Source organism: Scylla paramamosain, chromosome 25 (assembly GCF_035594125.1).
Source record: "Scylla paramamosain isolate STU-SP2022 chromosome 25, ASM3559412v1, whole genome shotgun sequence".
NCBI lineage: Eukaryota > Metazoa > Arthropoda > Malacostraca > Decapoda > Portunidae > Scylla > Scylla paramamosain.
Window position 1 is genome coordinate 10,280,893 of NC_087175.1, and position 27,495 is coordinate 10,308,387.

At 38.4% G+C, this 27,495-nt stretch overlaps 1 protein-coding gene across 2 annotated transcripts in view; it reads left to right on the forward strand.

Moving 5' to 3' along the window:
• The window catches only part of LOC135113200 (centrosomal protein 43-like), a 155,151-nt gene that overhangs the window by 47,510 nt on the left and 80,146 nt on the right, over positions 1-27,495 (forward strand). For both annotated transcript variants that reach the window (XM_064028337.1, XM_064028336.1), the window contains one exon: positions 10,402-10,469. In XM_064028337.1, the coding sequence (XP_063884407.1) occupies positions 10,402-10,469 (68 nt within the window). The remainder of the gene's footprint in view (positions 1-10,401; positions 10,470-27,495) is intronic.

The window sequence follows — 27,495 nt, forward strand, 5'->3', positions numbered from 1 at the left end:
TTACTTTACATTTACTTGAATTTCATTTGCCAAGATTTGCTCCATCTACTTATCTTATTTAAATCATCTTGCAGTACCATACAGTCATTTACATTTTCTACCCTTCTCATCAGCTTAGCATCATCTGTAAATAAGTTCATATAACTGTCTTGTTTCTTCTTTTATGTCATTTACATATATTACAAACATTATTGGTCCAAACACTGATCCCTGTGGGACACCACTAGTTACTTTCAGTCAAGATGGATTCTGGTCTTGTATTACTGTTCTCATCTCTCTATCATCCAGATAATCCTCCATCCACTCCAGCAGTCTTCCTCCAATTTTTCCATAATTTTTTATCTTCCATAGCAATCTTCGGTGTGGTACTTTGTCAGATGCTTTCTTCAAGTCTAAGTAGACACCATCCACCCATCTGTCTCTCTCCTGTACAATATCGAGTACCCTTGAATCTCACGCACATTATATTTCTGTCCGGAACCATGCCAAGTCTGTTCTCCAACTAGCCAAAAACTCCTTCATTAACAGAGTGTCAAAACCTTTCAAGATCTAACTCCCCTTGTGACTTCTGGCATCTAGCCAAAAATATCTCCAATAACTTTGCTTCTTCCTCTTTCCCTCTTCTATTTCAACCAGATGGCACCACTGCTATCACATCTATTTCCAAAACTGAACTCTTTGCCGAAACTTTTGCTAAAAACTCTACATTGGATGATTCTGGGCTTGTTCCTCCCTCTCCTCCACCCTCTGACTACTTCATGCCACCTATTAAAATTCTTCGCAATGATGTTTTCCTTGCCCTCGCTGGCCTAAACTCTCGGAAGGCTTATGGACCTGATGGGGTCCCTCCTATTGTTCTCCGAAACTGTGCCTCCGTGCTTGCACCTTGCCTAGTCAAACTCTTTCAGCTCTGTCTGTCTACATCTATCTTTCCTTCTTGTTGGAAGTTTGCCTACATTCAACCTGTCCCTAAAAAGGGTGACCGTTCTAATCCCTCAAACTACCATCCTATTGCTTCAATTTCCTGCCTATCTAAAGTTTTTGAATCTATCCTCAACAGGAAGATTCTTAAACATATATCACTTCACAACCTTCTATCTGATCGCCAGTATGGGTTCCGTCAAGGCCGCTTTACTGGTGATCTTCTGGCTTTCCTTACTGAGTCTTGCAGACAGACTTAGATAGAATGAATGAATGGACGGAAAGATGGCAAATGCAATTTAATATCAATAAATGCAAAGTGCTTAGCGTAGGTAGAGGAAACCCACACAATAGGTACACATTAAACACCCAAACTCTGGTAGGTACAGGGTACGAGAAAGATTTAGGAGTTATAGTTAGCTCTGAACTCCGTCTAGGGAAACAATGCATAGAAGCCAGAAACAAGGCAAATAGGGTACTAGGATTCATTTTTAGGAGTGTTAAAAGTAGAAGGCCGGAAGTAATATTAAAGTTATACTTAGCGCTGGTCAGACCTCATCTAGACTACGCTGTGCAGTTCTGGTCCCCACATTACAGGAAAGATATAGGTCTATTAGAATCAGTACAGAGGAGAATGACTAAAAGAATACAGGGGATGAGGAGTATTCCTTACGAAGCGAGGTTGAAGCGGTTAAATTTACATTCTCTAGAGAGACGTAGGTTAAGAGGGGACCTGATAGAAGTCTTTAAGTGGTATAAGGGTTATAACAAGGGAGATGTAAGCAAAATTCTTAGGATCAGCAACCAGGGTAGAACAAGAAATAACAGGTTCAAGCTTGAAAAATTCAGGTTTAGGAAGGAGATAGGAAAAAATTGGTTCTCAAATAGAGTGGTAGATGAGTGGAACGGACTCAGTAATCATGTAGTTAGTGCTAGGACACTAGAGAGCTTTAAGAGAAGATTAGACAAGTTTATGGATGGGGATAACAGATGGAAATAGGTAGGAGTGTTTCATACAGGGACTGCCACGTGTAAGCCTGGTCGCTTCTTGCAGCTTCCCTTATTTCTTATGTTCTTATGTTCTTATGGTCATCCTCTTTTAGAGATTTTGGTGAAACTTTTGCTGTTGCCTTGGACATATCAAAAGCTTTTGATAGAATCTGGCACAAAGCTTTGATATCCAAACTACCCTCCTACGGCTTCTCTCCTTCTCTCTGTAACTTCATCTCAAGTTTCCTTTCTGACTGTTCTATTGCTGCTGTGGTAGACGGTCACTGTTCTTCTAAATCTACTAACAGTGGTGTTCCTCAGGATTCTGTCCTGTCACCCACTCTCTTCTTATTATTCATTAATGATCTTCTAAACCAAACTTCTTGTCTTATCCACTCCTATGCTGATGATACCACCCTGTACTTTTCCACGTCTTTTCATACTTGGTATTGTTCAATGCCTCAAAAACTCAATTCCTCCATCTATCAACTCGACACAACCTTACAGACAACTATCCCCTCTTCTTTAATGACACTCAACTGTCCCCCTCTTCTACACTGAACATCCTCGGTCTATCCTTTACTTATAATCTGAACTGGAAACTTCACAACTCATCTCTAGCTAAAACAGCTTCTATGAAGTTAGGCGTTCTGAGACGTCTCCGTCAGTTTTTCTCACCCCCCTCCCAGCTGCTAACTATGTACAAGGGCCTTATCCGTCCATGTATGGAGTATGCTTCACATGTCTGGGGGGGTTCCACTCATACTACTCTTCTAGACAGGGTGGAATCAAAAGCTTTTCATCTCATCAACTCCTCTCCTCTATCTGTCTTCAGCCTCTCTCTCACTGTCACAATGTTGCATCTCTAGCTGTCTTCTACCACTATTTTCGTGCTAACTGCTCTTCTGATCTTGCAAACTGCATGCCTCCCCTCCTCCCGCGGCCTCACTGCACAAGACTTTCTTCTTTCTCTCACCCTTATTCTGTCCACCTCTCTAACGCAAGAGTTAACCAGTATTCTCAATCATTCATCCCTATCTCTCGTAAACTCTGGAACTCCCTGCCTGCTTCTGTATTTCCACCTTCCTATGACTTGAATTCCTTCAAGAGGGAGGTTTCAAGACACTTATTCATCAATTTTTTACTACTGCTTTGATCATTTTATGCGACTGGCATTTCAATGGCATTTTTTTTCATTGGATTTTTGTTGCCCTTGGCCAGTGTCCTTCCTACATAAAAGAAAAAAAAAAAAGAACAATAAGTTCATGGAGCATGATCTTCCCCTCCTAAATCCAAATTGACAGTTTACCAAAACTTTATCTGTTTCCAAATGCTCCATCCATCTTTCCTTTTCTGTTCTTTCGCATAGTTTTCCTACAATACTAGTCAAGGACACTGGTCTATAATTTAGTGGATTTTAATATCGAGTACCCTTGAATAAAAGAACAACAAGTTCATGGAGCATGATCTTCCCCTCCTAAATCCAAATTGACAGTTTACCAAAACTTTATCTGTTTCCAAATGTTCCATCCATCTTTCCTTTTTGTCCCTTTGCATAGTTTTCCTACAATACTAGTCAAGGACACTGGTCTATAATTTAGTGGGTTTACCTTATTTCATCCTTTCAATATTGCTGTAATATTTGCTCTCTTCCAATCTTTTGGTACTCTTCCCTGTGATAGTGATGTCACCACTAGACTGAATTTTATCAGCCAGTTCTCTGCATTCCTTCAGTATCCAGTTTGATACTCCATCTGGACCAGTTGCTTTATTTACATCAAGTTCTTCCACCATCTTAAGTATTTCCTCATAACTGACTGTATTCCTTCCCAACTTATCCCTTCCAGCATCAAACTCCCCTTCCACATTAAATACCAGTCTGAAACTATTGTTGATAACCTCCGCCATGGCCTGCACATCCTCATAGATTTTTCCTTCAACTTTCAATCTTGATACACCATCCTTCTTCTTCATCTTCCCATTAATATGTCTAAAGAATAGTTTGGATTCATTTATACACTTATCCATTATATCTCTTTTATAATTTCTTCTCACCAATCTTATTATCTCAGCATACTTATTTCTAGCATCAGTATTTTCCTCCCATCTGCTCTCAGTTTTCCTCTTTTTCCATCTATTCCAAGCATTTAGCTTACAATTTCTTGCCTCTTTGCATTTTGTACTGAACCATTCTTTACCCTTTCTACATCTTACTCCTCCTCTAGGTACAAATTTCTCCACAGCAGAATTATATATCCTTATAAATTCATCCCATTTTTCCTGAATATCTTATGTGTCTTCAAAGTCTTTCCAGTCCACAAAAACAAAGTATTTTCTTAATTTTTCAAAATCAGCTTTACTATATTTAAATCTTTTCACCTTATAGTTTTCATCAATGATTACATTTTCATTTTTCAATTTAAATTCCATCAACACATGATCACTTTTACCTAGAGGGCTATCACAGTGTATAGTTTCAATAATTTCCATGTCCTTGGTAAACACTAAATCAAGTGTTGATTGTTTATATCTTCCACTAAATTTTGTATCACAATGTACCCATTGAGTCATTAAGTCTATTAGCAGTCTATCACTCCATGTGTTTTCACTTCCAGTAGTTGTCAGTGTTTCCCAATTTATCTTTTTACAGTTAAAATCACCAACAATAACTAGATCACTACTTTTCATCACTATCTTTTCAAGATCTTTTAACACATCTACCAACATCTCTTCATGTTCTTCTTTTTGCCAAGCATTGGTCATAAGTGGCACATACACTCCTACATAATTCATTATCCTTCCATTTCCACTTTTAATCATCACTTGTAGAATTTCAGACGTCTTCACTTTTTATTACCCTCTCCACTTAAACACTTTTTCGTCATAATGATCACTCCCCCTCCTCCCTTGTCACTTCTATTTCTCATCCATAAATCATATTTATCATCACCAATGTCTGGAGTTCCCCATTCATTTTTCCATTTTGTCTCACATAATACAGCAACATCTGGTGCAGTTCTATTTAATAACTCATTTAATTCCATCTTTGTTGACATTAATCCATTTATATTAGTACAACATACGTTACTTACTGTTTGATGTACCATTTCTTTATTCTTATATCTCTTACTTTCCAGAAAAACTTCTCTGTTCATTGTTCTTTTTTTTGTTTAGCCTCATTTACCAACTCCTTTTGCTTCAACCTCTCAATCTCATCCATATCCCTGTTTATCCATACATTCTTATATTCTTCATCTCCAGACAACCTCCAAGACTCATTAATTACCTCTTCTGCTTGTAACTGTGTTGCAAACCTTATTCTTATGGATCTCATTTTTTCTTCTTCATATTTCCCAATTCTATGGAACTCTTCCATTTGCTTTACTACCTGAATGTTTTCACCTGTCACTTTCTCCAGTAACTTATTCAACAGGTTCTTTTCCTTTTCCTCTCTTTGAATTCTGCTTACTATTTTCTCTTCCTTTAAACCAAATACAATTATTTGTTTATATTTTCTTACAGTGTCTCTCACTAACTTTTCTTTAATAACATTTACCACTTTCTGTCTCAGATTTTTTTCTCATTTTCTTGTTCTATTATTTTCTTTAGTGATTCTTCAAATTTACATTCATTTAACCACTTATTTTGCTTCATTTCCACATCCTTCATCCACATCCGCTTGCCTTCATTTCCTCATTTCCTTTCTGAATGGTTTCTACTTTTTCCTTTATTTGTTTCTTCAAACAGTCATTTTCCACCTTTAACTTTTAATTTTTATCTTCCATCTCTCTTAACTTTGCTGTAATAGTCACCAACTCCTCACCTGTCTTCTGGTGTGTCTCCAATGTCTTTATTCTCTCCAATAACTTGTCCATCATTTCTTCCATATACAAAGTTTTTCTGCATTGCAGTCTATAATTTAGTTCTCTTTCTTCTCCAGCAAAACCTTCAAAAGAATCCCTTTCTTTTGTGTGTGTGTATGTGTGTGTGTGTGTGTGACTGTTCATCAGGACATATGCAGTCAATTCTGGAGGCTTTGGAGTTATCCCATTGCGGATCAACTCAACATGGCTCAACTGTGGGCTTCCAAACTTCGTTTCCCCATCCCAAGATCCAGTGACAATAGCCACAGACACTTTCATGTACAGCTGGGATTATCAGGATCTGTACGCCTTTCCCCCCTTCCCACTGATCAGGAGGCTTCTCAACAAGCTGAGGATTGCCTGTCACACCAACCTCATCCAGATTGCACCATTCTGGCTGCAGAGAGAATGGTTCCCAGATCTTGCACAGGCCTCAGTGGACACTCCTTTGGTGCCTTCCACAGCACAAGGACCTTCTTTGCTAGCCACACACTCACAGATTCCATCAGGTTCTCTCCATGCTGCAGTTAGCCACGTGGAAACTAACAAGTGAGTCCTCAGACACTAAGGCTATTCCTCCCGAGTTTTGGAATTCCTGGCAAAATCTAAACAACCTTCCACACTTATGAACTACCAATAAAAGTGGAAGAGATTCAGGGAGTGGTACAAGAAGAAGGGTCACACTGTCTCTAATCCTTCCATTCAAAATTGTGCTGATTTTTTAGTCTATCTAAGACAACAGTGCAATCTGTCAGTTACTGCCAATAAAGGATATAAGGCTGTGTTAAATGGTGTGTTCTTCCTCTAGGGCTGTGATCTTTCTTTGGACCCAGTTCTCCAGGAAGTCATAGAGGCTTGTATGGCACCAGTTAATCACACATCTTGCAAAGCTCCTTCATGGAATGTAGATGTTGTCCTCAAGGCCTTAACCTGTCCCTCCTTTGAACCTTTACATCAGTCATCCTTATGTGATCTAACAAGGAAAGCTTTTTTTTTGTACTTTTAGCAATGGCCAAGAGGGTTGGTGAGCTTCATGACCTGTCAAAGGTCACAGCCATGTGGAGGGAGGATTTCATTTTTGTCTTACTTTTCTGAATTTGTGGCAAAAACAGAAACAGACCTTAACCCCATCCCTAGGGGATTTTGAATGTGCAGTCTTTCTTTGTTTGTGGGACAAGAAGATGAGGAACGTCTTCTTTATCCTGTGAAGGCCTTAGACAAGTATCGTCAGGTGACTTCCTCATTGTCCAGCCCCAGGAATTTTTTTTGTCTGACCAATGTCTAAGGTGGCAGTCTCCTTTTTTTTTTTTTTTGGTGGGGGGGGATACAATTAATATGGGCCATGAGTCTATTTCTGAAGCCCTATGCCCTTTATTTAAGGTCTGGGCTCTTGACATTAGGGGCATCACCACATCTATGCTTCTCTGGAAGAATAGGTCCATCCCTTCCATCTTAGAAGCAGCCTGCTTGAAGACCCTTTCTGTGTTTATGGACTACTGCTTATGAGACATTCAGAGGCAAGAGGGAAATGTTTTTGCCTGGAGACAAGTAGTTGCTGCTGGGGACTTGGCAGCTTACCTCCACTCTCAGCATGTCTATCTTTCAGGGAAGCAAATTGCCTTAAGTGTCAAGGTCTGGTTAATTGGTGTCATGGCAGTTCTTGTGGCTTAGCTCCCTGAAGGATGCCATCCTCTTATAACAATACAATGAAGAGAAGTTCATTGTAGCACTTCCTTGTGCCTTTCTCACTTCCCCTACACTTACCATGGTTTGAGTTGGGGACGGATGGTGACTACAGGACACTTAATTGGCTTAGGGCCCCATGCTGCCTGTGGTTCCCCTAGATAATCACTGAGGAAGCCAGCAGTCCATTCCTTAAGCCATGATGCAGCCTCCTTGATACTCTCTCATGTCTCAGGATCCTAACTCTAGGTGAGACTTAACAGAGTTATAATGTGGACCATTCACTCTTTGTCGTATTCTACTGCAATGGGATAACCCTCCTCCTGTAATATGGGAATCTGCTGATATAAGAAGCAGGTTGTATGTGAAACAAATAACATTTTCAGAAATAAAATATGTTTTTCACCTACCTGCCTCTTATATACTTAACCCTCCCATCGTCCCTGCTTTTTGCCTTGCATCAAGAAAGAATGACAGTCTCAGCTAAGGGAGGCAGGATTGTTATGAGCTACCAGAGGTTGCCATATGTTGGAATACAGATGAATTTGTTTTGAATGTGGGATTAGATGGCTGGGTAGTGAGAAACATTGTAAATGCTAATATAAAAAGCAGGGAAGTAAAAAAATATTTAATCTCAGAAAATGGTATTTCTTACTAATTTGTAACAAAGAACATAGATTTTATTCATTCATGACATTAACAGTATGACAATGGGATGTTCTTGTGAAGATTTGGTAAAGATGTGATAAAGCTTAGTTTGAAAAGCTCAAGATGGTGTGGTAAAGTCAAATCAGCCAGGTATTGATTTCTTCCAAACAGAGAGGAAACAAGGATAGAGCAAAGTGTTCCTTGTGTATATTGTGGTAAATTATGCAAAGATCATAACCACACTTTTCATAGGTATGCCTTGGACTGTTTGGATATCTATGTATGCTTGCACATTGAACTAACAAAACACCAGAGTAATATAGAAGGAAGAGTCATGTAATACCATGGCAGAATGCAGAAACATATGCCAAACCTGGATAGGCCATGAGATACCCTACAGTCCATTTGGTCAAGGCTTATCCTTTCAGTCAGCCAGATCTGGATTTGATCCCAGGTCACATCTACTTCCAGTACTTATAATACTTCAATTTTTCAATAGTTTGTAATGGAGAGTGTAGTTCTTCATTTGATCATAACACAAGAGTGCATTTTATTTGCCAAATTTATTTTTAACAAACATTTAAGCAGAGTATATTTCCTGTAAAGTTTTAAAATACTCTAGAATTGAGATAGCATCAATCAGTCTAACTGTATCTCTTCCCTAGACAATGTCTGTGACAGAAGAGTATCTATTTTTCTTGTCCTTAAATCCCCTCCTTAATGCTTTGGTCTTATCATTCTTTCCTTGCCTTTTTCTCTCACATAATGCAGTACCGTATCCTTCTATTGTACTGTCCACATCTAGATCTTTTATTGTGGCCAAACCACCCTAGGGCACTGTGTTTGACCTCAACCATTACACATTTCATTCTTCCACCTTTGCTTGACATAATAGATTTGATACACTTTCATTTCATGCCACATTATTTGCACATTTTTTCAAGTGCATGAATTTTTTATCTTTGTTTCTTCATTCCATAACCAAATTTCACTTGCATGTATGAATGTTGGCATATCACACAGACCCCCCTTTTTTTTTTTCTTTTTTCCTCTGTGCCTACAGTTCTTCATATGCCCAAGAAATCCAGCCAGTTTTTTATTCTTTCACAACCCTCTTTTTACACCTTATATTTTTCATGATTACATATGGTAATTGAACCAACGTACTGAAATTCATTTCCATTTCCATCCATTTACTTTAATTTTCCATTCTTTTGAGAATTTGATTTCTGTATGGACCCTTAACCACTTCAATAGGATATTACTATAATTCCATTAAAATTGGAAATTATGAACCCCATTAACCCAAAGTATTCTAAATTAGGGATTCATAAACATTTTATTTTAAACTTGTCTTTTCATTGTAGATAGATATTAGGAATGTAATTGATAATATCTGACACCCACAGGGATCTGAATGAGGGATTTGCAAATTTATTTGCTTTTGAACTTAATTTGTCATTAAAGATTTTAAGTAATCAGTGCTACTTGATGTTCTTGGGTTCTTATCTGCATAATGGGGTTGAATGTAATACTAAGTAGAATAGATGTTTTAAATTGTGAAGAGAACTTTTGTGAAATATTTATTTCTAATTGAATGCTTTTCAAAAGTAATGGGTTGCCATACTTAAGAAATGAAGAAAAGATGGGTAGCTCAGTGGCAAAAAATTGAGACATCAAGGGAGACTGCCTCACTAGGTTAAAACTGAAAACATTACTTCACAGCCATCATCAAGTTTTTAAAACAATTTTTCTAGAAGCAAGAGTTCTCTCTCTCTCTCTCTCTCTCTCTCTCTCTCTCTCTCTCTCTCTCTCTCTCTCTCTCTCTCTCTCTCTCTCTCTCTCTCTCTCTCTCTCTCTCTCTCTCTCTCTCTCTCTCTCTCTCTAAAACCCCATTTGAAAGAAAAAAATAAAATAAAAAAGGTTAGAACTGGTAGTAACCTCTTGGTTACATAATGAGTCAGCAAACCACTTCAGCATCATGAATGATGAAACAGCAACTTGCAGATTTGAACAAAAGATAATTGTCATTTTTTTTATTCCTATTGTATATTTATGTTTCATTATTGAGTGGTATCTCACATTAGTAGAAAAGAATTATTTGTTTAAGAATATATATATATATATATATATATATATATATATATATATATATATATATATATATATATATATATATATATATATATATATATATATATATATATATATATATATATATATATATATATATATATGTAATGGTTATTGATACTAATGTACTTTTGTACCTGATGTTCTGAACAAATATTTTCAGGTCATAGAATTCCTCTTTTAATTGAGCTTCTGAGAGAGAGGGAAATTCTACCTTTAACCACCCAGGAGGTGAGTGTCTTAGTATTTATCTACTTGTACAAGATTAGAACTTAACTTGTATTATTATTTGTTCATTTCTGTTATCCAACATAACTTTAAGTAATTTATGTTATTTATTTAATGAGAATGAAGTTGGGTAGGAAGTAGAAGGAGTGCTGTGTGTTGCAGATTAAAGAAGCAGGGAAAAAAGGAAAGAAGAAGGAAATGAGAAAATTTTTTGAAATTATGTTAATGACTGCATAAATGATAATGAGAGAAGTGTGGAGAGGATTGAAAGGAGTGGTGTATTTACTTACTTATATTTATCTGTTGTTATGATCACAAATCCTGCCTCTCACAGCAGCCTTTATCTTGGCTTGCTTCCCCAAGTCACCACCTACATAACTTGGTGAGGGGATCAACTGCAGGTTACAAGGTCCTTCTGGACTTACACCCTGTACACAGACAGTCACAACACTGGTGGAGCATTCAGTTGGGCAACTCAGGTTACCCAGGTCGCCCATTTCTCAACTGAACTCTCTTTGCACGACTTGGGTCACCCGCTCGGGTAACTTGTATTACCCAAAATGAGAAGGTGGGATGCTCTGTGCCGTGATGATGTCACAACAAAAATGGCTTCCCACCCATACTTATATTGGTGTTATACTCATTCATTTATTACAAATGACTACAATACAGTCCACATACATGCAATGACATGCACTAGTAAGTAAAGTACTGAGTCTTAAATGTATATAAGAATGAAAATTAAAGAAATGGAATGGGTAATTAATGATATTAGTAACAGATCTTCATCAAAGAATCTCATCGCTGAAGACAGCAAGTGCTCCATAATACAAATCAAGTGAATAAGCATCACCCACATGTTTACTGCTACAGAGTTGGATAGAATGTGGCTGTTTCCATGGCAGCACTGATGATTTATTTACAGTATCCCAAGAGGTGTGCAAAACCATTCATTTGGGCGACCTGGGTGACTTGGGTTACCCAGGTTGCCTGAGTCACGGTAGTGGATGCAGCCGAGGTTCTGCTTCTCTTCTCAGCTACCTCTACCTGGGTCAGCCTCCCTATCCTGCCTCCTGTGCAGCATAATGTAGAGCTCAGACTCACCTCCATAGGGTCTTTCTGGCTTCCTGTGGTGAATTACACAACTGAGGTCACCAGCCTGTTTCACCTTCCATAAGCAAGGGAACATCATGACTGCCAGATCACTTCACCAGCTGGGAAGGAATTGATAACCATGTTCTAGGAATTATAGCTACAACAATCGACAAATGCATATAAGGATTATAATATTCTACAGAATACCACCCTCACTAACAAGACAACATCCACCCCACTTACACAGAACACTATCTCCCCCTGCAGTGCAATATTATATTCAACTTCCTAGAAGATAGTCTCTGCCCCCCCTCAGCCCCACCCCCACAGGAACGACATGACCTGGGGAAGGAGAATACTTTACTACACAGCAATATAATATAGTCCTCTGTGTTCCTGTACTTTAAAAGAACACAGAAACACGGTAACATTTGACAAAACCACAAATGCGATGCAGACAAAAACAACCAGCGCATGGACAAAATGGGGGGGGTGGTCCACTGACTACTCCAGTACACCTAATGCTCCACTCACACGCAACTGAGGAACTGTTTGTGACTTACCTCTTAACTTACAAGGCGCCACAGTCAGAGATACCTATCTCATGCCTATCATCAGCAGGGGGCTTACTGTCACACTAGACAAATAATAACATAGATCTAATCATCCTTTAAAGGTAACTCAGATTCACCCAGATTGTCTAAGCCTTGGCCTGCCTCTTTCTCACACCCTCTCCTCCAGTGAGCTGGCCAACAACTGAACTGTGAGAACACAATACTCGTGCTCATCACAAGGACATGACTCATGCTAGAGGGGAGGGGGGGAATGGGGATACACCCCACCCTGCCTGCTGCCTGCCTTACTCAGGCCAGCTTACACAAATAAAACTGTTGTCTTCAGAAAATAATTGTGATTGAACTATGGGGGCTGGATGCATTCTGATCATTCTGTAGGCTAAATAATATGGGGGAGCTCAATACGAAAAGACAACAGGAAGTAGGGAAATTATGCGGGGAAGAAAAGTGACTCTGCACAGAAAATCTCACACTGAACTTGTAGCGGGCTTGACTACTCATCAGTGACATGTCTACAACAACAACTACAACTACAACTCCCCACTCTGTCCCTGTCTTTCTTTCTCTCATCTTTCCTTCCTTTTTCTCACTTTTCTTCTCATTAGTTTTCATCTTTCAACTTCATTGCATGCAACATTACTTGTATTTCTTAGGGTGTATAGCATGCGTTTTAGCATTTTGGTGCCTAACAGGCTCAAAAACATCCATGTTTCTGGTAATGTTTCTTTTCACCATATAGATTGTTTTGTATGCGGTATATTATTTTGGTACATAAGTTCAAAAACACTCAAAATATACATTTTTGGTAATGTTTGTTTTTACATATAGGGTGCTTTCTGTGCTTTTTAGCATTTTGGTGCCTAATGTGCTCAAAACACCCAAATGACACATTTCTAGTAATTTTATTTTGTTTTCCCATATAGAGTATGTTGCATGCAATGTGGCATTTTGGTACCTAATAAGCAAAAAAGATACTCAAAATCAACCTTTTTTTGGTAATGTTCTGTTTCTCCATAAAGGGTGTTTTGTATGTGTATTAGTGTTTTGGTACCTAAAAAGCTCAAAATCATTCAAAAGACACGATTTTAGTAACATTGGTTTGTTTTCCCATATATGGTGCTTTCTATGCTTTTTGGCGCTTTGATGCCTGATATGCTCAAAAACACCCATATGACACATTTCTGGTAATGTTTCGTTTCCATATATAGGGTGCTTTGCAGGCATTTTGGCATTTTGGTACATAACAAGGTTTAAGACACTCAAAATACATGTTTTTGGTAATGTTCTGTTTCTCCATGAAGGGTGTTTTGTATGCATTTTAGCATTTTGGTATTTAAGTCACGGTCGCAGTGTCCAGTCTTTTAGTAACCAATTATCGTATTTTAATTTTAATTAATGTATACTATTTGCACACACTAGCTATTCTGGCACTGAATTCCATAGATCTATTTGGAAAACTGTATTTTTGTATGTTTTTGTCTCCTTCATTTTCACAATTTCATTTTATGTCTTTTTACTGTTTCACTTCCTCATGTAAACAAATTTTCTGTGTCGAGCTTTTTTTTTTTTTTTTTTTTCAAACATTTATACGTCATGATCATATAATATCTCCTTCTTTCCTCTAGTTTGGGTAAATTAATCTTTTCTAATATTTCTTCATAGCTTAACCCTCTAAGGGATGGTACTATTCTTGATGCGGCCCTTTGAACTTTCTCCAGTTTGGAAATATATTTTTTAAGTGTGGGTTCCATATTACTGCTGCATATTCTAATGTGGATCTTATGAATGATGTTATAAATTTCCTTATCATTTCTTCATCTGTGTATTTGAACACTATTCTCATATTTGCCAATAGGGCATACATACTTCCTTCCTTATCATTTATGTGATTATCTGGAGTTTGCTTATTATTTGTTGTCACATCTAAATCTCTCTTTCTCACTCTTAATTTTTATTTCCTAATTTATATTTCCATTTTGGTTGTGACTCACTTCTTCCAAAATTCAAAGCATGACATTTATCTGCATTAAATTCCATGTACCATTTATCACTCCATTCGTTCATCTTATTAAGGTCCTCTTGCAGCTCTCTGCAGCAGTGTTAATTTTTTACAGTTCTTTGAATTTTGGCATCATCAGCAAACATGTTTGTATAGCTTCCTTCTGCAGTTACCACAGGCATATCATTTACATGAATCAGGAACATAATTGGTGCTAATACAGTTTTGTGGAACTTCACTGGTTACATCCTTCTCAGTGTTACTTCTCAATGTTGTTTTCATTTTCCTCAACTTTAAAAAAGTTTTCCATCCATTTTAAGTTTCCTTGAACACCTCCATAGATTTTTATCTTCCAGATAAGCCTCTGGTGAGGAACCCTGTCAAAGTTTTTTTTTTTTAAATCCAGGTAAATACCATCATCCCACCCATCTCTTTCTTGTAGTTTTCAGATATCTTGGTGCAATAGCTTAACAACTTTGATACATAGGATCTTCCTTTTCTGAAACCAAATTGTTTATCTGATAATAATCTCTTATCTTCTATGTGATCTACCTAGTTCTTCCTTACTATTCTTTCCATGACTTAGCATACAACACTTGTTAGAGAAACTGGTCTCTGAGAGGGCTCTGTCTGCTTCCTTTCTTAAATAGCAGTACTATGTCTGCTCTTTTCCAGCTTTCTGTCAGTTTCTCCTGCTTTAGGGAATCTTGCATTACTATGTTCAATGGCTTACGTAATTCTTTTGCACATTCCTTCAATACCCAGCAGGAAATACTATCAGGATCCATAGTTTTGTTTTTGTCCAGTGCTTTCATCTCTGCTTCTATTTCTTCACAACTTATTACTAAGTTATCCAATGTTTCTTTTTCTGTATCTCTATCTTGCTCTTCCAGAAATGCTTTTTCATTTGTAAATGCTAACTGGAATTTCTTATTTAGTGTCTCACATATTCCTTCCTCAGTATAATATTTTTTCTTCATCTGTCAGACACTGAATTTTATCTTTCACTTTAGTCTTGCTTTTAACATAACTATAGAATAGCTTGGGTTTGTCTTTACATTTGTTCATTATATTCTTTTGATATTAAATTTCTCCTTTTCTCTTCTTTGTATATTCATTCCTTGCACTTTTGTATCTCCCATGTCCATGTCTTCTGTCCATGTTTTCTGTATCTGTTCCACAACAAATCTCTCATTTTTCTTGCACAAATGGAATGACCATCTAACCATTTTTTTTTTATCATTACTTCCTTTGTCTTTTTATAAGGGATGTATCTTCTAACTCCATTGTAAATTTCACAAAACTTTGAATACTGATCCTTTATATAATTTATATCCAACTTTTCTTCCCACTTTATTGAATCAAAATATTTTCTTAATTCTTCATAATTTTTTTTTTTTTTTCAATAATTAAGCTTTTTGGTTCAGTTTTTATTATATCATGGGCCACTGTGAAGTCCCATGTCATTGCCGTATGATCATTTTTCCTTATCAGTGGGAGGTACACAATATTTTCTATTTCATTACCTTGTGTGAGAGTAAGTCTAGTAGTGATCATTGATCCATACCCCTCATTCTTGTATATTGTGTAATATGCTGTGTTAGTAAGTAATCTTGTACAAGTTCTAACAACCTATTATTCCATTGGTTTTCTGAATTTTTTACTTCACATTTATTCCAGTCTATATCACTATTGAAATCTCCAGTTAATATTAGTCTTTAGGATTTGTCTTCCATATTTTGAATTATAGCCCTTCTAGTTTCCTCAGTTAGTTTTCTTAATTCATTGTACTTTTCCATCTCCCAAGCTCCATCTCCTTGGAGGCATATATAATGTTGCTACCATTATTTTTCCTTCTTGTATTATTGTCTCAGTAGCTACTAATTCAACTTTATGTGAAATGTCAAACTCAACTTCTTTTACTTTCAAATCTTTGCTGGTCAATATCATGACTCCCTCATATTTATGTTCTCTATTTTCTCCATATCTCATAATCATTCATGTCTAATGTAACATTTGATAATGACAGTTTTTTACTTATTCTCAGTGAGACATTATCTGTGGTTTGTCCTTTTCTGTTTTATTCTTAAGTGAGTGAGGAAGCTTTGTAAAAATTTGGTGAGTACATAAGGAAAACTGGGAGAGGGAAAAGGGTAGTGGAGTAGTGTTAGTTGTAGATATGAATAGAAGGGGAGGAAGTAGTGAGGTAGCAGATGTAGTAAGAAAATGGGGAGTAGATGGAGTGGATGAAAATGGTGAGTACCTGGTGGACATTGTTATGTGCAGTGTAATAGTGAGAAGATAGTAGGAAAGAGAAAGAGAAGGAGGGAGAGAAAGACTGAGTTTGACAGATGTGCAATGAATCTCTGCCCCCACACTTACCAGTTATATTAAGTTTAGTGTGCTCCACACAATCTTCCCAAATTCATTTTGACACATTCCCTTTGCTCCCTCATTTTGATTCCAATACATTATATAATAGAAGAGCTGACCTTGCCTATAGAGTGATGAGATCCCATCTAGCCCCTATAGGTGGCCCATAATAATTTTTGAAACATAATACTTTTTTACTGTAAAGTTGTGAGTTGCATAGAGAGTGAGATGAGAGGCGCAGCCCGCTTCTCCCCCTGCATGAATCACTGTGTGAGGCATGAAGCATTGTTGTTTTCCCATGACCAGTTGGTGTCCAGCCAACCCAGAGTAAAGATGCATACAAATAGAAGCAAAGAAAGGCAAGGAGACCAGAGGAGGATATATATATATATATATATATATATATATATATATATATATATATATATATATATATATATATATATATATATATATATATATATATATATATATATGTATATTAGAGGGCTTTTGTTTGATTAGACATTATTTAAGTATTCAAGACAGTACTCCTCTGCCAATATAACTAGTATTAGCATCATCAGAAGCCTGCCTGTGGTTGTTGTGCCTCTGTAATTTGAAGAGGTATATTTTGACAGATTCCTCAGCACTGGCTGAGTGTCTTGGCCTATCTGGGAATGGTTGGCCAGCTCCTCTTTTGTCTGTTGGTTGTCGTGTCCACATATCTTTAGTGATTTTGTGCTGTTAAATGTGACTGGTTCTGGAAGCTGCTGGGAGATTGGGAGCCAGAAGATATAGAGATATTTTGTTGGTTAGTGGTTGTTTCCTTTCTCCCTGGGTTTTACTATTTATAGGTGGTACTGGCCTGTCCTCTGGGAGACTGTAAATAGACTGCTTGTCAGCAGAAGAATATATTTTGTGAGTGTGGGTGGTTGTGTCTGATGGGAGGTAGCTCACAGAATATCATAAACTTCATACTTGTGTGTCCTTTGTCCTAGCTGTGCCCCCCCTAGTACGTGGTTTTACAATTCTTTCCCAGCGAGTGGAGTACGTTTGTTGATTCCTTTCTCTGAGCAGGTAAAAACAGAGTGGCGACCTCACCTTGTTAATCATTGCAGGAGCCCAGTAGGACCTTGCATACATGTACTTGTACCCTACACTAGGCTATGTAGGAGGTAGCTTAGGAAAGCTGACCTGAGTGAGTGTCAGCTGTGAGAGGAACTGAACCTGGTGTTGTAACAACATGTGCAGAAAGAGGATTGTTTCTTCCAAGCACCTTCCTCCAACATACAATGATCCACTGTTACTCATGGAGGAGGAGAGATGAGAGTGGAGAGCAGAAGAGCCTGATTGACTATGTAACAGTGGATGAGAGCTTAAGGAAAGATCTGTTGGAAGCCAAGGTAGTGACAAGAATGTTTGATGGGTCAGGCCATTATGCTGTCATAGTATGAAAAAAATTAAATTAAATATGGGTCAAGAGATAGTGGATACAAAAATGGCTAATGAAAGCCTGTACAGCATAGCCATTCCTTTCTTGTACAGTGTACAGGAAGGGATATAAAGCCAATTTCACAGTCACCTTTTTCATTTGTTAGATAACCAGCAAAACTGCAAATGTACTCTACAATCACTTTTGGTTGCTGCCTTTCATCTGGGAGAGTACCAAAAATTGGAACTTTGGTAAGGAGGATAGGGGTGCCCAATCCTTAATAAATTTCCAAATTGCAATATTAAATGAATGTTGTTTCCTGTAATACGATAAAAAAAGTATACAGTACCCTCCATATTTCACATACCTGAGTTTCATGATGCTCAAGTTTCATACCGAGGCCTAAATTCTTACCATCTCGACTTTTGCACATCTACCTCAGTTTCACACTTTCATAACATACGGATCATGCATTCCTACCATTGGTGTGACAGAGAGTAAAAAATAGATACAAAGGTGCTATGTATTGTATATGTATTTCCATGTACAGCTCACATACTTGAACATACAAATTGTTCATATGAATAAACCACTTATTACCCACAACACTAATCACACTGGCTTACATGTGAGAGAGGAAAACTGGTGACTGCTGATGTATTAAAAAAAAAAAAAAAAGCTACAAACAAATGAGAGGTGTCTCACTACCGTGGTGGATGGTGTGGTGCTGCACTGCTGCACCACTGTGCCACACCAAATGTGAGGACAAAACACACACACAAGTTTAGATGTGATGACACTGCATGGCCATAGTGCTGCATTATATCAAAGGTGAGGACAAACATGCATACATAGTTTTAGATGCAATGGTGCTGCATTGCCACTGTGCTGCTTCACACCAGATGTGAGAACAAAACACACACACACTCACACAGTTTTTGATAACATGGCACTATACCACAGCAGTGCTGCATCACACCAGATGTGAGGACAAAACAGATATATAATATATAATGCTCGCACAGTTTTAGATGCCATGGCACTGCACCACTGCAGCACTGCATCACACTGAATGTGAGGACAAAACACACACACACACACACACACACACACACACACACACACACACACACACACACACACACACACACACACACACACACACACACTGTTCTGGGCTGTGTGGCTGGAATAAATAAATGTTTTTACAAAATTTTCAATACCCAGAGTTTCATGGTTCTCAAGTTTAGTGCTGTGCAAGCATGAAATTCAAGAGGGTACTGTATGCAATTTATTTTTGATAAGAGAAATGAGCACTACATAATTATGCAGTAATGGCTGTCATACTTTTTATAAAGTATTGAAGTTCACATGAATATCAAAAGTGCACATTGACAACAAACATCATCTGGGCTGCTTCAGAGCATTGCTCATCTCTTGCAAGTTTCTTTGTTTTCTTTTTTTTTTTTTTTTCAGAAAGTATCTAATTTCTCTTGCTCTGTTCCACTGTTATAAGGGCACTGCACTTCTCATTTAATGTGCTCGAAATGACAGGGGCAAATACCATGTTGTTGCAGCTATGTAGCAATGTGGGATTACTGCACTTTCATGTAATTTTTTTTAACTCCACCCACACCTGCCCACACCTGCAGAACATTATAGTATTCTTGCCCGAGTTCAGTTTGTCTCTAATCTCTTGAAAGACAGACTCTATCACCTTGAAATTGATGATTCTGGAGAGAAAACAGACAACTGAACACGAACATAAAGAATATCCTCTGGCCGCAGAGACAAACAGGACACTTACAAAGCCAGTTGCATTTGAGGTATAGGGAAGACACTAGACCCTAACAAAATTAACAGTGCACAAAGCTCGACAAAGGAGGGGAAACCAGCCTGCTCCAAGATGGACGCCAACATGAATAACACTGAATGGTTCTTCAAGGGAAAAACATCAAGCCAGGCCACACGTATTGCAATAATCTGAATTTTGAGGTGTATGGCCCCTCCCTCTCAATACTAGCTGAATTATCCCCCAAATACACCCTCACATAGCTTGCTCTCTCTGTAGGTCTGAATACCACAAGTATCAGGCTACCACTACTAAAGCGACACCATGAGAACAAAGCCTGAGAAAGCTAGTGGGCTGGGCTTCTCCACGCTCTTGGCTGGGTACAAGATATTAGGGGGGAGAGGGGGTGGATGATAGACATATCCCATGTTCTGTGCTCACAATACTATCTTGCTCTCAAACATATTTTTGTGTCACTAGATCAGGGTGGTCCAACTACAGGCCCGCAGGCCACAAGTGGTCCGTCAGTTCATTGTCTGTGGCCCGTGATCACTTGTATTATAAATTTATCTTGTACACGAAAAACACAGATGAAGTTTCTGTGCCTGTATATGAAATAGTAATGGGAAGTAGGATTACTATATATATATATATATATATATATATATATATATATATATATATATATATATATATATATATATATATATATATATATATATATATATATATATATATATATATATATATATATATATAGGTGGCCCTCCCTGTAACTGTTTAGTGCTGAAGTGGCCCAAGATGTCAAAGAAGTTGGAGCACCCTGTACTAGATAATTTTACAATTATTTAAGGGGCTAGCTATAATTTAGTTGTTTTATGCTGAATTACAACTCGTCCTCTCTTCTTAGCATCAATTTCAACTCTGTGATAACAGGAAATATGGGAAAAAATAGAAAGATTTGGGCTGGGTAGGTTGTACGCACTTTTATACAAAAACAAACAAACGTAGACACATGTTGAGCTTGAGTCACAGTTACCTCCTCTTCCTCTTGCTCTCTTCTTTCCTCTCTCTTTCTACTTCTTTCTTTGTTCTTTCTCCTTCCTTCTTTTTTTTACTACTTGCTTTGTCTTTCTCTTTAGTCTGTTCATACCTGCTCACCATAAAGGCACTTTACATAACCATAGGTGGATGTTATTGGTTATCTGATCATTTTTTTTCCCTGTTATCGATTCATCAGTATTGCTGATACTTTGGGTTCCAAATGAGCAATAATTGATAATTTTAGTTTTTGGTTCCAGTTTAGCACAAAATCGAAATCAAATATAGTTATTTTACCTAAAACAGTACATTTCATTAGTGAAAAGACAGGATAAACATTACAGTAAATTTGAGGTTTTCTAAGATTTTCTAAGTTTTTAAAATAAAGATAAAGATCGGGATTTATTGATTTTTTTTATTTAAAATATCAATATCATTATCACTAGTATTGGAATTTTGGATGTATTGATTTAACGGTTATCACCTTATTGGGCAATAAATTTATCACTAGTTATCGATTATTGGTTATCACCAGTAAGGTTATTGTTATGATTTTATCCGTTGTCATGATAATTTTCTTCATTATCACACCCAGCTATGTATGTAACAATACATATATCAAGGCTATCTCACCCAAAAAGGGGGTTAGCTAAGACAAGGCACACAACTCTCAAATTCACATTCATTCACACCACTCTTGTAGGTCCTTTTCCCGGAAGAGAAAAGAGAAAGTACTCCTGCCCTCACTTTATGGGGATCATTCACACAGTTTGGACACTGCTCTGGAACAAACTTTTTCATAATAAGCTCTCTCCCCTACCACATCCAATTGCCCCACACTTGTCTAAGACCATCAATGTGTGGCTTCTCCCTCAGAAGTCGAAGGGCTGCATCAATTCTCACCTACTGACAATTGTTCTCCATTCCCTACTTTCATGCAAAATCATGCTCTAGTGTCAGTCCTTTTTCCTTTAAGGCCTCTTTTACACTATTATCCATCCCTTACATGGCCTACCTTATAAGGTCACACCTCTCATGTTTTATCTTACTATCGTCATGATCACTTGCTTACGATCGTACGATCCCAGTTATCTTTCCAAGAAAGTGGATGTTACACTGATCCCGGAAAGTTTTAAAGGTCTGGATTTTTAAAGGCTTCGAGTGCCTACCCGACCTATCCAAAATCGCCAGAATTACACCCTCTCACTTTACCTTTACCTTGACACAGCACATCTGGAATCACCTCTAATACCTGATCAATGTTGGGGGAGTAGAAAACACGATTATTCTATGTTACAACCACATATATTAATACTAATGATAATTCATAAACAACATGAGGTAGTACATGTTACTACATGACGTTCTCGTCACTTCACACAACACCAGAACCCGTTTACACCTCCATCAGTCACAGAAATATTTCCCTCACCCAGGAATTTACTCAGACGCCATTACTGCGTCTCCAGACAATAATTCCCATATCTCGCCTCCTTAAGCCTCACAGGATATCACCATCATCCCTAAAGATTACCCATAACACCATAACATCGTCCCCAAAATCACCAATACACCACAACACCAGCTTCCGAGGTCAACACCTCAGCCTCCACTCACAAAATGGCAGCCAGTTTGACCTATGACCCCTTTGAACAGCGTCACCGGCACAACTCAACAACCGAATTTCACCGGACAAGAGCTCTTGGTACCACAAAAGACTCACTAACCTGATCCTGGATATCAGGGTTATACCGCTACGCCACTTAACCTCCACACACTCCCTCCACCACCAATCCACGCCAAGATTCTTCCCTGAGAAATGCCACCTTCCTCTCTACCTCACGACCCAAGGCGCTCTACGTTCCCCTCCTTGGAATGTGTTGTTACCCACTCAAGCTCCCCTCATTTCAACATATTTCCACCTCAATTATACTTCCTCCTTTATACATACAAAGATATAGAGAACTTAAATTATGAAGAGAATAATACTACATGATATAAAATGAGTAAATAAGCCTTACACTATTTATAACCAATAATAAGGATAATGCCCGAAAGGCAGGTAACCGGAACACAGGGGACACTAAGACAATCTCAGCACACTTTACTCTGCCCCATCATGCCAAGTCTCTCACAACACCCATTCTCCTCACTTCCTCATATTTGACTGTCTGTCTGAGTTACTCCACATATACTACTTAGATATCTTGTCCCCATTACATTGAATCTCTTCTCTATTACTTTCATACTCCCAAGTTTCATCACAGTGTAGTAATCACTACTATCCCTTCATTCAAAGATCTCTTTACATTCATTCCAAGTGCCCCACTCTCAAACAGCCTATTCATACCTGATAAAACTTTTCTTACTTCCTTCACCCTAGCTTTAACCTTTGTCTCTATTCCCATCCATCACAACTGTAGATCCAAAATCAGTTATCTGTGTTATCTGCAATAAGCAATTGATTCATTCTTCATGCCTGACCCTTTGCTGTTGCCAGGTCCAATCCTCTGGATCAAGGGGTGCTGTGAACTTATTGTTAACCCAGCTGTACCTCACTAAATATTTCCCTTTGTCTCACAACACAAAGGAGGAATGACAGCCTCTCCTCTAAAGACAACTCTCTTCATTCACACAAAACTACATTCACACAAGACTACACACCTTTCACTCAAAATTAACAAAGTACACGAGACTTACCGTAGGTCAGTTGAAGTGTACTTCTAATTTTTCGAGGCAGAGAGAGAGTGCGTCACGCGCTGCCGGCAGACTTTAAAGCAAGGACTCGACATCCACATGATGAACCAATTAGGAAATTAAGTAACTTGTAGAGCTTAAGGTAGGGAGGGAGAGGAGGGCATGTGAAATCTCCGCACCAGCAGAGGTGATTTCTCATGGGAAATGTCCGCCCAGCAGATAGGTGATTTTGCCGAAGTAAAATTCTAAATTAGTATGGCAACTCTTACATCAGCTCTGGAGATACCATCTGGGAGGCAACCACAAATGCCCTCAAATGTCCACAAGTGTTGGACTGCTATTCTGGTATTGACCCTAAGTGTCTTGACACCCCCTCCTCAACTTTTTCTTCATTAACTTCTGCAACATTCACAGTCTTAGATCTAATTTTCAATCTGTAGAACACCACCTCTCCTCTACTAAACCTTATCTTTTCCTTACTGAAACAAAGGTGTCTCAGGCAACTGACAGTAACCCCTTCTCTGTTCCCTCCTACTTTCTTCATCCTCATTTTCAGTCCAAAGCTGGATGTTGTCATTGTGCTCAGTGACTGGACCTGTTCTCCTGCCCACGCTCTTGAATCTTCCAAGTTTTCCACCATCTGGCTATGACTATAGAGTCACTCTCAAACTAAATTTATCTGTGCTGTATACCTCTCACTTAACTCCTGTGACTGTAAGAATGTGGAGCACATTCTGACTCACTTCCCTTTTGCCGAGATCTCCATTCTTTGAGAATTCAATGTTCACCACCAACTTTCACTTTCTTCTCCCTTCACTGACTATCCTGGTGAACTAACCTTTAACTTTGCTATCCTTCATGACCTAGAGCAACTGGTGCAACACCCTACTCATATTTCTGACTGTCTTGGAGATATGCCCAAGATTCTTGATCTTTTCTTAACCTCTAATTCTTCTCCCTATGCTGTCACCCTATTGTCTCTGGTGGGCTCCTCTGATCACAATCTCATATCTGTATCTTGTCCTATCACTCCAATCCCTCCTCAGGATCCCCCAGAGTGGAGGTGCCTCTGGTGTTTTGCCTCTGCTAATTGGAGGGACTTGAGGAGATATTATGCAGATTTTCCTTGGAATGACTACTGCTTCCATGTCAGAGGCCCATCTCTGTGTGCTGAGCGCATAACAAAGGTGATAGTGTCTGGCACAGAGGTGTACATTCCTCACTCTTTCTCTCGACCTAAACCTTCCAAACCTTGGTTTAACACAGCCTGTTTTTTGTACTATACATGATAGTGAGGTGGCCCACAAAGGGTACTTCAGTCTTCCATCACCTGAATCTCATGCACTTTATATTTCTGCCCAGAATCATGCCAAGTCTGTTCTCTAACTAGCCAAAAACTCATTCATTAATAGAAAGTGTCAAAATCTTTCAGGATCTAACTCCCCTTGTGACTTCTGGCACCTAGCTAAAAACATCTCCAATAACTTCATCTTTCCCTCCTATATTTCAGTGTGATGGCACTACTGCTATCTCATCTATTTCTAAATCTGAACTCTCTGCTCAGACTTGTTAAAAACGCTACTTTGGATGATTCAGGACTTGTTCCTCCCTCTCCTTCACCCTCTGATTACTTCATGCTACCCATTAAGATCCTTCACAGTGATGTTTTCCATGCCCTCGCTGTCCTTAATTCTCGAAAGGCTTATGGACCTGATGGGGGTCCCTCCTATTGTTCTCCAAAGCTGTGCCTCCATGCTTGCACCTTGCCTAGTCAAATTCTTTTAACTCTGTCTATCAACTTCTACCTTTCCTTCTTGCTGGAAGTTTGTCTACATTCAGCCTGTTCCTATTATTGCATTAATTTAATTCCTATCTAAAGTTTTTTTTTATCTTTCCTCAACTGAAAGGTTCTTAAACATCTATCACTTCACAATCTTGTATCTGATCACCAGTATAGGTTCCACCAAAGTTGTTCTACTAGTAATCTTCTGGCTTTCCTTACTGAGTCTTGGTCATCCTCTTTTAGAGATTTTGATGAAACTTTTGCCTTGGACATATGAAAAGCTTTTGCGAGAGTCTGATACAAAGCTTTGATTTCCAAACTATCCTCCTACAGCTTCTATTCTTCTCTCTGTAACTTCATCTCAAGTTTTCTTTCTGACCATTGTTGCTGCTGTGGTAGATGGTCACTGTTCTTCTAAATCTATTAACAGTGGTGTTCCTCAGGATTCTGTCCTGTCATCCACTCTCTTCTTATTGTTCACCAGTGATCTAAACCATATTCCTTACCCTATCCACTTCTATGTAGATGATACCACCTTGCACTTTTCCACATCTTTTTGTAGAGGTCCAACCCTTTAGGTAGTACGGTATCTACCAGTGCATTAGACACACTTTTTTCTTGAAAAAAATTACTGGATCTAATGCAGCCATAGTACAGATGCCTAGACCTGTAAGCCTATGCCTAGAGGTGTTACGTGGAAGCAGTAGTACACGAAGCACAAACATTGTCACTAATAATATAATTCTCTCTCTCTCTCTCTCTCTCTCTCTCTCTCTCTCTCTCTCTCTCTCTCTCTCTCTCTCTCTCTCTCTCTCTCTCTCTCTCTCTCTCTCTCTCTCTCTCTCTCTCTCTCTCTCTCTCTCTCTCTCTCTCTCTCTCTCTCTCTCTCTCTCAGATAAGGGGAAGGGGAGGTGACAGGGAGGGAGGTTTGAAACAAGACCAAAGAGGAAGGGAGATAAAGAAAAAGGGGAGGAATGAACATAACTGGAGAAGGAGAGTACATGGGGCAAGAAAGTGGAGGAAGGGTGAAGGAAGAGGATGGAAGATGGGGAGAAAGTTTAAAAATATATATAAGCAGCAAGGATGAGGAGTGAGTGAAGAATTAGAGGGAAAGAGGAAGTATTGAGAAATAAGTATTCTCTTTTCCTGCCCCCTACTTCTTTTCATTTTTCCTCCATCCATTTCCTTCACATTTATTTCCCTTCCATCCATTTTCATCTGCAATCAGTCTTATTCAACTTAGCAATCCTCAGGATAGTTCTTATTCTCTCTCTCTCTCTCTCTCTCTCTCTCTCTCTCTCTCTCTCTCTCTCTCTCTCTCTCTCTCTCTCTCTCTCTCTCTCTCTCTCTCTCTCTCTCTCTCTCTCTCTCTCTCTCTCTCTCTCTCTCTCTCTCTCTCTCTCTCTCACACTGCTCTTTTAGAGCTTTTTCATCTTGTCAACTCCTCTCTTCTAACTGACTGTCTTCAGCCTCTCTTATCACAGCAGTGTTGCAGCTCTTGCTATCTTTACCACTATTTTCATGCTAATTGCTCTTCTGAGCTTGCTAACTGCATGTCTCCCCTCCTCCTGCTGCCTTGCTGCACAAGACTTCCTTCTCTCATCCCTATTCTGTTCACCTTTCTAATGTAAAACTTAATGCTTAACCTGCATTCTCAATCACTCATCCCTTTCTCTGGTAAACTCTGGAACTTCCTGCCTGCTTCTGGATTTCCTCCTTCTTATGATTTGAACTCTTTCAAGAGGGAGATTTCAAGACACTTATCCTCTGTTTTTTATTATTCTGTGTGAGGTTTCAAGACACTTACCCTCTGTTTTTTATTATTCTATGTGAGCTGTATTGAAACTGGCATTAAGTGAGCCTTTCTTAAAAAAAAAAAAGAATTTGTTGCCCTTGGCCAGTGGCCCTCTTTTATATATATATATATATATATATATATATATATATATATATATATATATATATATATATATATATATATATATATATATATATATATATATATATATATATATATATATATATATATATATATATATACACACACACACACACACACACACACACACACACACACACACACACACACACGAGACTGTCTGTGTTTTTAAGACCAAACTAGATAAATATAGAGATGGGATACTATGAGATTACTCCCCTTCCATAAACCACAACTAAGTAAATACACACACACACACACACACACACACACACACACACACACACACACACACACACACACACACACACACACACACAC